The sequence below is a fragment of the Loa loa genome, assembly GCF_000183805.2.
Source record: "Loa loa unplaced genomic scaffold supercont3.22, whole genome shotgun sequence".
Taxonomy (NCBI): domain Eukaryota; kingdom Metazoa; phylum Nematoda; class Chromadorea; order Rhabditida; family Onchocercidae; genus Loa; species Loa loa.
In genome coordinates this window covers 222,468-234,485 of record NW_018108202.1, presented here as the reverse complement: position 1 = coordinate 234,485, position 12,018 = coordinate 222,468, and the positions used below count along the sequence as shown (strand labels likewise).

Sequence of the window (12,018 nt, the reverse complement as noted above, 5' to 3'; positions counted from 1 at the left end):
CTACTACTCTCTCTCTCTCTCTCTCTCTCTCTCTCTCCCAAAACTAGGCAATTTTTATAACGAAGAATTGAATTTTACATAGCACTAACCTGTTTCACATACATTTCAAACTGATCCATCTTCATACTATCTTTGTCACCGAAGAATCTTACCAAATTATGCTACATATTTGAATTTTTAATTATGCAATCGTTCAATTTACTTTTCATTTAATTGAATAGAAGCAAAATTACTTATTCATTCTTAAATTTCAAAAAAGAAATTATTTCTTATGAATGAATCACTGATTGATTTTAACTATTTAACATTTATAAATTATTCCGTAAAAAATGAAATAATTTGACCTTTCTCAATAAGTACATGCATATTCATATCTTTATGTTCTTGAAAGGTGTTCAACATTGAATAATCCGAAAAGGCAGTCAATGCTTGAAATATTCTTTTTATCGTTCATTTTTTTCAGGTATTTTTTTTAAGTACTTTGAAAGATCTTATTGGAAGGGTCATTCGGATTAAGCACTGTTAAACTTAAGCTTCCAAGTGCTTGTCAACATTCCGAACTTTTTGCAATATTTTAAATTTGTTTGATATCCAATCTAAACTTCCATTTGCATTCCAAAATATTATTGTTATTTTTTGATTTAATGAAATAATTCATTAAAAATCTTTTGAAATCGAATAAAATTGTTTCTTTGATGAGAGTGAAAATCTCATTGATATTTATCAGAAGACTTCACCATTGTTTTACTGGGACGACCGAGAAATAGTATGCATCCTTGGGTGAATTAATAATGCAAATATTGCGAGATTCCATTTTTTTTCTTTTTACTTTTTGTTTTTATTTATCTTTTTCCTTCCTTTTTGGTAAGATTTCTTCATATTTGTTGAATAGAATGAAATCTTTTTCATTTCGAAAATTAATCACTCAAAATAGTGAAAATAATAATGATTAGATGGCAATTCAATGATACAATAAGCAATGACAACAGGTAATTTGATAACACTATAATAATGATGATAGTAATAAGGATAAGTGATAACAATGATAATGTTACCATCAATTACTATATAGTTAGATATTATTTGTTTTGTTACCCTAAAGTCTAAAAATTCTTTATTAAATGGTATGATTTTATATAATAGCTCAGTTCATGCAGGCAATACATCAAATATTTCCTCTAAAACTTGCTAAGATATTTGTCAAGTCACTGTCAAACGCGACAGCTTTCATCGAACAAAATATGAAGAAAAAAGAAATACAAAAAAGAAAAAAAAGATAGAAAAAATAAATGAAAATTTCGAATTACTCATTGTCAACTATCATTTATAAGGTGGTATCATCTTATAAAGCTGATTCAGGATGACATTTTGGTGCGACACGGTCAACTTAAGCAAAGAATGCAAAGTATCACATATGTTTTTAGCCTAGAAATTCAATTTATCACTATGACCGGTTACATTGCAAAATTGTGCTTCGAAATTTTCATCGCAGTTTTCAAATTGTTTTTTTTTTTTTGTTCCGAAACTCTTTGTGTTATGAAATTTTCCAAATTATCGTTAAAATAATGAATATCATCGCACTTTTACGGAAACTTTATACTTCTCATCAAAAATTTCCCCAATTGAGAAATCAATAAATACGATTATGGCTTTAATGCGGAAATGTAAGAGACTTACAATCAACTATGCGCCTCAACGAGAATATATTCTTTTTGGGATTTCTAACTTTTTTTTCTTCAAATTTAGGTCCCAAATTAACTTTTAGTTGTTAACACACGAATCTTTTAAAAAATAATTTAACTTTTCCACATAATATGAATGATGAAATAGATGGAAAATTTAATTGATTTATAAAATACAAAAAAGCAAAGTATGTAAAAGTAATTCATCTCGTCCCATTCCTACTTTCAACTTTTTTCCCATTTTTTTTCCGCCGTGAAATTCTTTTTAACAAAATCTTTTTCCATGATTCATTAATTGGGATTTATAAATCTCATCAAATGATTTTTGCATAATGACCTTTATTGCACCTTAGGATAAATGAAAATACCTTAAGCGAAATGAATAAATGTCAAGAAAATGGAAAAGAGAGGTAGGACGAAGAAAATGATACCTTTGAATTTCGTTCCAAAGTCAATAACTCAAACATTTATTCCTAAATCTAAGCAGTTCTTTTTCAAAACTTTTTCCTTGCACACATTAGACTGAACATTGATGGCAATTACAAGTTTATACTTTATCAGTACTGATAAGCTTGCATAGGTTGCGTATGTTGGTGATATCTGACGCTGCGTCAAAATTAAAAACGACATATCAGATAAATCTTTTTGTTATCAAGTTTTTAAATCTGTCAATGGGATGTTTCATCCAATTGCAAAACTTCGTTCATTTATTTATTCTTATTTATTCCTCTTATTTATTACTTAGTTTCAAAAAAGTTCTTTTTTTTCTTTCAGCATTGGTATGATTGTATCAGTACGTGGACAATCACCGAAAGTGTTACGATCACGTCAAATTGGTCTCGAGGCGCAGGTGCTGTCGAGGATCCTCTCGGAATACGATCCACAGACACGACCACCAGTCAGGGGTTGTCCACTTAAGTCTTATTTAATTCCATTCATTGTATGCTTTACAGAATCTGCCGATCATTCCGCAATCGTTGTTATCGCATCGATTTTCATCAACCGCATCTTATGGCACGATCACCAAGCGGTTTATATTTTTATTATTATTATTTTTTTCTTTCAACAATGATATCTAATGCTTATTGATCAGAATTATCATTTGATTTCTAAGTTCTAATGAAATCATTGTTTAAATGAAAATAAAATTTATCTTCTTATGAACAATTCAATTTTACAAATTTTCAGGTTGTCGATTTATATCTACGACAGCAATGGGAAGATGGTAGACTTGCATACCAAATAGATGATAGAGATGGAATTGAAGAGGTGGTCGTGCCACAAAATAGACACATTTGGATACCTGATACGTACTTCTCGAATGCTCACGATGTAAATCATGAAAAACGTCAACGGACGGTTGTTGAACCAACCGGATATGTTCGATCTTCCGAAATGTTATTATCCTTTTGTAGTAATTTCAAACATTATAAAACAGAAATGATTCCTCCATTTATTTAGCACAAAAATCATTAAGCATTGTAATCATTTAAAAAGTTAAAGTTGAGTAAACTTTAATTTTCTCATTCTTGTCAGATTGATCCCTTTACTTGAATTTTTGGTGAATAAGAAAAATTAGTTAGTTTCCATTGTTACAAATGTTTTAGCTGAAGGAATATTTTTAGCCAAAATTTCCGATATTTGAATAATGATGATAAAGTTTAAAAACAAGCATTATTGAGCCTAAATGTTTAAATTAAAGTTTCAATGTTTCAAATCTGTCATCAAATTAAACTGCGGTCTGAGATGACAATAAACTTAACTTATCTATTTTCATTTCAGGGCATTAGAAAACCTTTATCTCTTTTTTGTACCTGTAAGTACTCAACATGGGAACTACTATTTTTGCAAATGTCAAGTTGGATCTCCGCTTTTTTCCTTCTTTTCTGGCAAAATGATTTCATTGAGGGAAATGTAAAATAAAAGATATTAGGGCTTTGCATCTCTTAGCCAATCATATCTTTTCCCTTATCATGATAACAAAATGTTAATCTTTTGATTAAAATTGAAGCAAATGTTTAAGTAATACATAACAAATAGTTGCTAACAGTTATTTTTCACAAGATTTTTACGTTATCGTTAAGATGTTACAGAAGAATAGGATTTTAAAGCTCAATTTCTTAACTGAGTTATATGAAATTTTGTAAGACATTACTTTTGATACGACTATATGGTATAGTTATCCTTTAGAAGATAAATTATACAAATTGGTGTATACTTGTGGGAAGTTTCCTAATCTTTAATTTTTCCGATGAAGAAAACAAAAACACCTAATAGATAATTTCAATTCCCTTCTCATTTTATGATTATAAAAAAATTTGCAAATTTTTATAGCTCAAAAATTTTGATTTCTTTTTTTTTTGAGAACACTTCAATATTTTTTGAAAATCTTTTGAAAACACTTCAACATTTTTTTAAAAGGCAATAATTTTCAATTTAGAAAAACTTCGAACATAATTTGGGAAGTAATTGCATTTAGTTCAAGGCCTTCATTTACTTTACATGATATATTTATACTAGAGGATGCTTTCTAAAGCCTTAATAGGCTCTGTTGAATATGCTTAAATCATTTATTATTACTGTGGTTTTAATTATTGAAGGCGTACAGTAACAGTACCAGTGGAATACAGCTTCAAATATCCGTTTGAGAACACCCGAATGATCAAACTAAGATTATCAAGCTGTATGTTTATCTTTCATGAAAGATATCTAGAATAAATGATTTCATGATTTTTTTTTTCAATTATGAAAAAGGACAAGATAGATTCATATCATTTACTAGTATATCTAAATCTAATTTATTCGTTTAACTAATGAAATTATTTTGGAACTAATTTGTTAGATGTAATTTGGAGCATTACTTTTCTTATTTGTGACCTTACCTCTCTTCACAAGTGACTCACAAATGAATCATCTGTGTGTCACCTGTATATTTCTTATACCATATTGATATCATATACAACAGAGAGCCAAAGGAAAATAATAGAAAGGAAAATTGACTTTTTTGCGGATATGTCGCAGATATTTCATCAGGGATATGTTACAGGAATGAATTTTTCCTAAAAACAATGGGTTAGATGTTACCGCAACAAATTTCATGATGGTCCCACTCATCTAAATGTTAACTTCTTCTAGTTACAGATAAATATCCAATTGAAGACATCGTCTATTTGTGGGCGAATTCACCGCCAACAGTGATACCGGTTGAAGTATCACAAGAATTGCTGAGTGGTTTCTATGAATTTAAAGAAGCAATTGCTGAAGATTGCGCTGGAAATTATACAGTCGGTTAGCTTCGTTCAATTTTTCACGAACTCAGTTTACTTGTATGCTTTCTCTTGCAATTTTACGGAAGTTAAGTTTAAAATTTATCGAACTTTGTGGAATCATTCATTCTGCGAAATTCTTTAAATCAATAATTTGCAGGAATTTTTACAGTTCTAAATTTTTACCTCAATTTCAGCGTTTTTTAGCTCAATTTTTACATTAATTCTTTACCTCAATTAATTTTTCCCTTTAATTTCTAATTTTTTTGCCCCTTTTTACCATAGCCTAGTTTTTTTACCTTAATTTCAGCGGAATATGACCTCAATGCTTTATTAGGTTAGAGAAATAGCTAAATGAATTCCGAAGAGAATGAACAAACGGATATGCTAATTATTAGCTGATCTAATCAACTTAATCTAGGCTTGTTAACTATTAGCTGATCTAATCAGCTTAATCTAGGCATGCAAACACAACATGTGCATTCACCTACTTGGAAATCTTTTTTCCAAGTAAGTAACCGAGAATCTTTTTTTCAAGTACGTTGAATGCACGATCAAACGTTATTACACGAAGGTATTTAGCAACTAATATAAAGTATTCATTTGTGAGAATTAAGAAGTAAGGTATCGATCATCGATCAAATGATACTTATAATCTTTTTTAGGTATGTATTCTTGTATCGATGTTCTCATAACATTCACTGGTGCTTCGTCCGAATCGTTTTGGCGCATTTTCATTCCATCAATACTTTTGGTAAGCATTACAAATTCAAAATTAATAGTTGAAAATTGCAATTTGAAAATTAAGTTATCAGTTTTTATTTATACAATATTAGTTATTCCTTGATTAATAGTTAATGCAAAATTTTCCACCTGCCCATCGATAAAATAATTAATATCTATTGACAATTAATTTTTTAGACAGTTGGATATCAACTATGCGAAATTAATACTTTGCATATGTTGTTTTGTTTACTGTTATCTTATCTTTGACTTTTGTTCAAATCATAAAATTCTAATTTTTCTCATAAATTTACAACCTCTGAATTCACCTTTATTTCTCATATTCCATATACCAACAATGTTTTAAGTTCATTTGAAATTATTCCATTTTTCTTCTAGATATTGCAAAAAATTAAACATGAAGAAATTGCGGCTGTTTTATTCATAAATTATATTTATTTATTACAATTTCACATTTGGTTGAAAGAGTCTTTCGTTGATTTAAACAAAAGTCATTGTGAATTTGTTTTTTTGTTCCGAAAATATTTCAATTTATATTTGTCCGAGAGAAAATGCAGACGAAATTATGAAAAGAAATTCTGTTATTTACAAATCTATGGGGTACTGTATGGACTGATCAAATAATATTAATTTGTCCGAATAGAAGGATGTTAGTGCTTTATGAAAATTAAAAGCACATTTTTAGAGCTAGATGTGATTTACAAAAAAAAAAAAGGAATTGAAAAATGTGGTAAAATGTGGAATTTTTACGAAAAATAACAATTGAAAATATTATTAAGCTGGCGTTCCATTTCCTTTATTATATTAATATACTTTTTGAAATTGAATTATACTTACAGATATTAGCATCATGGCTTCATTTTTGGGTCCATGGTTCATGGTCAGTTCCACGAACAATCAGCGCTGCGGTGCCGTTCTTCATTTTTGCTTCTGTTTTGGTTAATTTTTATTTTAATTAATTTTTAACTATCTCTTATTATCATGATTACAATTATGATTGTGCAGTTATTTGTAGAGGTTAGCATTGAATGATGTTTAAAATATATCGATAAATTGATAACTGTGATAAAAATCATCGACCTTTTGCTACTGCTATCCAGGCCTATACTTGGATACTTTATAGATATTCTATCCGCAGCCTAATCTATCAACATATGGTGTCAGTAGCTTACAAATATGGCTTATTTTCTGTCTTCTTTTGACATTCGCATCATTGGTTGAATATTTCATCGTTATTTGTTGTGGAATAAGAAGGACCATTCGGTATAGAAATGGAAAGATCATGAAAGACGATGAATCTCCTCTTACTGTCACTAGAGAAGTAAGTATATTTATATCTACTTAAATATTTATTAATTTCAATCTGTTTCATTTGCTTTCATTTGTAGATTAACTTTATTATGTTTTACAAGCCTTCGTTAGGACTTTATTTTATGAACTTTTAAATCACATAAAAAATAGAAATAACGATTCGATTCTTTCTAACTGATTGAAACAATCTGAAAATTACAAAAATCTACAACGATGAATTAAATCAATAACAGTTGGATCAAATTATTAATTCTGATAACCTTTTGATAACTTATCTTTAGACGGTGGAAGTTGCATATGATACAAAATGCGCCAATTTCAAGCACAATCACGGTATCGACCTTGTTTCACGCTTGCTCTTTCCGATCATTTTTCTTATTTTCTTCATTATCTTCATAATTTTTTATTTGATATAATTAATTTAAACATTCGTCTTTCAACCTTTTCCTTTCTCATCATTTATACCGAATATACTATGCAACGATATCGATTTTGCTTCAATAAATCAATGAATTAAGTGTAACTTTATTAAGCTCATCATCTTTAATTATGAAACATGCCAGTATATTCAAAATGGAAAAATAAATTTCAAAAATGTTGTAAACTGGATGTTTACAAATTGAGAAGAAGAAATGCCAATTTACATCTCTCCATGCTATTATCGAGCGGAAAGAAGCATTGCTTTACATATGCTCAGAAAAATACCTAATATACTTAATTTTGTTTCAATGAATAATTAATTATAGTGTCATTAATCACAGTCGGTTAAGTTACATTATTATTTTGATTAAGTTACAAAAACATGCCAATGTATTCAGAATAGGAAAACGACAAAAAGCACAAATTAGTGAAAGATTAATTTTTCTTGTGAAAAGAAAATGTAAATTTATTGAAAATGATGAGATCCAAAGAGGATTGCAGTATTTCCCTAATAAATTTATCATCGAATTGAATTTTCTTTTTTGTTACCATACAAAACAGACAGTTAATTTTATAAAGGATTGATTTAATCTTTCTTATTTAAAAGAAAAGAAAAAACTTTGGTTCAATTTACTTCTTCATGATAACTTGAAATATAGCAAAAGTAGAAAAAGTGAAACGAAGACAATGAACAGGAGAGTAAGTGTCGAATTAAAAAAAAACTTCTCGGGATTTTTAATGCCATTCAGGTGGTGGTTTACCTACATCAACATATAAGTGATAATACAAAGGACGTCGAATGATCTGAAATTAAAATTCCTGCTATTTTATTGATAGTTCAAGCAATGATTTACTTCTAAAATAACAGAAATCTACTAAAAAGAAATGATGAAGCTCTGTGTTTGAGCCTTTTTACTTGGCTTACATATTCTTGGCTCACACAATACTCGAGGAATGCTACTTTTGGCCACTTCTATATCTCCTTACAGCGACGGTTGATGTGAATGAAATGTAATGCGATAATTTCTAACATAAAATCCACACTATAGCTATATTAGCCTATATTAAATCTAATTAAGCATTTTAGGTTTATGTAATATTACGTATAAATGTATACCTCAACAACCCTCCACGATAACTTTTTCAAACCATCCCATTGCATACGAATGTGAGAAGCTTTCAGCATACGTCTACTAAAAGTGAATTCAATCGGTTGATAATTACCTTTAATTATTTGAAAGATTTAGTAATTCTTAAATAATTACAATAGCGTTATTTATATAAATAACATTGTTTGTTGTAATTTTTGCATTAATTGCAGTTTTCTTATAAAAGTTAAAGTTCTATGACCCAATCATACTAACATTAACTGGTTATTGGAATCTTTTCGTTTGATGTGCCGTAACATTACATATCGTCCGATGAGAACATCCGGTCGTTCAATTGTCATATTCAAAGTTAAGATACGTATTCCTAGAAGATTTGAACTTTTATTGTCATTTTACTCAATTATTCTATCCAAATTGTCATGCTAAAAACTTTAGAAAGGAAGGAATAAGTTCAGTTCAGTTCAGATTTCGAATAATTTGTAATTAGCAAACAATCATTCGTAATGAAAATAAAACATATTCTCGTATAGCTCATTATGTAAATTAAACAGAGCCATATTTGACAAAGACCAAAGATTGTTCCTTTTTTGTAATTTCTTCAAAATGAATGAGATTATTGTAATTAACCCTAACCCATATCATCATCTTCACCGCCCCAACCCCAAAATTCATTGGAAAATCCGTTAACAGCACGAAAATGATTCATACGAATTGCAAGCACACCTCCGACTATTTCATCATACATTAACCTGAAATTGCCGAGGTAACTTATTAATGATATATCGCTTATCTTTTTGGTGCATTAAAATTATCGCGATAACTGCGATCAATAATGATAGATTGGGTAAGTCTTAGTATGAGAATAAATGACGTCTACATGAATTATGTTCAATTCTGAGAAAATTTTGGATTAAAAGTAAGACTAGACTTAATTACTCTATATGGGCTCAGTTTTGGAAAAGTAACATTTGAGGACATTTGGAAACATGTTGACAAACTTGAAACTAGTTTAAAATCTTATGGATAAATTCTAATTTCGAAAACATAATTGAATATGCAAAAGTTTAAACTTTAAAATACCAATGAAAATATTTTATAGGCATCCTAAATAAGAAAATCTGTGTTCGAAACTTTGTAGCATGATAACTCTTTTGCAAGGTTTTGTTTTGTCCTCAACAAAATGAAACTTGTCCTGTCATGGTCTCTGCAGTAAATTTAAAGCAGTAAGAGTATAAATGGATGCTTAGTGCACAATTCCGAATTGCATCAAATGGAGGAGATCTGTTCAGAGAAGTAACCTGTAACCTAAGGTGTTAACATAAGCCCCGATATGTCGCGGTGTATCAGGACAACCGTAATTAATACGATCATCTGCTGGGAACATGTCAACATCATGAAATATTACACAATCTACTTGCAGTTTTTCCGCAAAGGAAAATGCTGCATTCATTAGTTTTCCCTTGTTGAACAATTCTTTTCCGTACTGAAAAAAAGCAAGTATATTTGAAAGGTATAAGGGAATTACAGTAAGTCTATACAGTGGTTTAGAGCCAAATTATACATAATTTCCGGTCTGGAAATACATCGAATACATCAGGTTTACATGGAACTAATGCATTCCTATTTTCAAAGATATTTGGAATTTGTATATGATTTGGTTATGATAATTAAACTTGAACGAGATATGTTATAGTTTGTTGAGAGAAGTAAAATAACTTCTGACCTAACTTTTGCGAGATCTTATCTTGACTTTTTCTTTTTTTTGGTGAACTAATAAATAAAGAAAACATAATTTAAACAATACAATTTAACAGAATAAGTTACGCTAAGCCAGCAGTACAAACAGTAAATTTTGAAGTAATTAATGAGGATTTAATAGAACTTCAATAACCTGTTCAGTAACGATGAATCGAAAATCAAGATTCTGATGTCTCAGAATTGGAAACAGGAAGTCCAGCAATCGAATTAACTGTGATTGTCGATCACGAAATGGAATTATTATTGCTATCTGTAAAACATTACAAATTGACATCATATTCCTATAATCTGATATCTGAAACATCAATTCGGTCATTCGTCCACGTGCTCGCACGTGAAACATTTGATGGAAAGTGTCAAGCAATTTTGATATGTTTATGACATTTTATAGAACCCCAAATATGTTTTTTTTTATTTTTAAATATTCGTGAAATTACATTTATTGGTAGTTGAGGAAGGGAAAAAAAAACTAACTATATGCCTAGCCAGACAGTTTCTTGGTTTCCAATGACCACCAGGCATGATATATGAATGTACCTGAGCTACCTCTTGCTCTTTGAGATTCTCTATCAGTAATACACCCATTGATATTGATCCAGCTAAAAGAGTGGGCATGATCAATGTAAACTTTCTCTTTGATAATCTCATTTATGATATGAAAATTCTTTTCTATAAAATATTTATGTATGATGAAGTAGGAAAATTGCAAAAATTTGCCATAATGGAAGGTAATTAATTGATCTGTGAGCCCATCAAATGATATAATTATCACTAAGATATAAGAAGACAAAAGCACTTCCGCCATTTATTCTTTTACTTCTTGCAATCAAACAGTCAAAATAAGAAATTCATTGAGAATAATTACTAACAGAAATTTGTAATTTCATCAAAAGTAGGACAGAAATTCGAAGCATTCATTTGATCCTCCCTTTTAAATTGATCAGTTTTGAAAGGCATTTCAAACTTATGATTTATGAAGCGTGATACTGGTGTTTGATGGATGATAGATGACAACAAGAAGAGCTTTGAGAAATTCCATCCTAGTACTGATGTTGAAGTCCTGCGAAAATGAAGTCGTCAGGAACCACTTGATCTTTTATCAGTGGTGACACATCGGAAAAAGTTTGCAAAATCAAAGCAAATTTCTTCATATTAATAGATTTGGAGAAATTTTGAAATTACAAAATTTGCTAACATTTTTGAAATTTAATAAATATTTTTTACCCAAACTTTTTTTTACTCTTCCGAGGACATTTTTATCTCTTTGCATTTGAATTTTGATAGCATTTGAAAGATACGCTAATATTTTTTTTTTTTTTCATTTTTTTGAGCTTACCAAAACATCGGCAGTGTTTGATTTTTGAATTCACCTTGAACCATTTTTTATGGTTTCATTATTCATTTCTCTTTTTAACACTTCTTCCTCCGTATGTACTTTGTAATCATTTTTTATTTTGCTAAAAGATTCGGTAATAAATTTTGGCAGATTTTATTAAATAAAAACCTCAAATTATGGGAATTCTTGTTTTCTAGAAGAGTTTTTGTATCTATCGATTCTATGAAAATTTTTAAACTTAAAAAATAAGCAAAATTTCGTAAATTTAAAAGACGTCTTTTGTTTTAACTTGTCGTACAATTTTATTTAATGGTTTTATTCAATTCATTTTTCATTGGTCGTTGCAAAATTGTTGCTTATTTTGGAAAATTTCAACCTTTTTGTTCTTTTCT

General features: G+C 29.2%; 2 protein-coding genes across 2 annotated transcripts in view; one reads left to right on the top strand and one right to left on the bottom strand.

The window, feature by feature from the left end:
- LOAG_08676 (hypothetical protein) overlaps window positions 1-7,521 on the top strand; it is a gene marked incomplete at its 5' end in the record, with an annotated part of 9,942 nt that extends 2,421 nt beyond the window's left edge. Inside the window, 9 exons of the mRNA XM_020447764.1 lie at window positions 2,457-2,587; window positions 2,636-2,712; window positions 2,871-3,079; window positions 4,283-4,365; window positions 4,824-4,970; window positions 5,614-5,702; window positions 6,532-6,630; window positions 6,816-7,013; window positions 7,285-7,521. Coding sequence (XP_020302041.1) covers window positions 2,457-2,587; window positions 2,636-2,712; window positions 2,871-3,079; window positions 4,283-4,365; window positions 4,824-4,970; window positions 5,614-5,702; window positions 6,532-6,630; window positions 6,816-7,013; window positions 7,285-7,419 — 1,168 coding nt within the window. The 3' untranslated portion in view covers window positions 7,420-7,521. The remainder of the gene's footprint in view (window positions 1-2,456; window positions 2,588-2,635; window positions 2,713-2,870; window positions 3,080-4,282; window positions 4,366-4,823; window positions 4,971-5,613; window positions 5,703-6,531; window positions 6,631-6,815; window positions 7,014-7,284) is intronic.
- A 637-nt stretch (window positions 7,522-8,158) lies between these two features.
- LOAG_08675 (galactosyltransferase) lies at window positions 8,159-10,905 on the bottom strand (the record flags this gene model as incomplete). Its single annotated transcript, XM_003144205.1, has 7 exons — window positions 8,159-8,227; window positions 8,541-8,616; window positions 8,788-8,896; window positions 9,166-9,281; window positions 9,831-10,015; window positions 10,424-10,540; window positions 10,765-10,905. The coding sequence occupies 7 exons, from the start codon at window positions 10,903-10,905 to the stop codon at window positions 8,159-8,161; spliced, it is 813 nt and encodes a 270-aa protein (XP_003144253.1).
- Window positions 10,906-12,018: the final 1,113 nt, after the last annotated feature.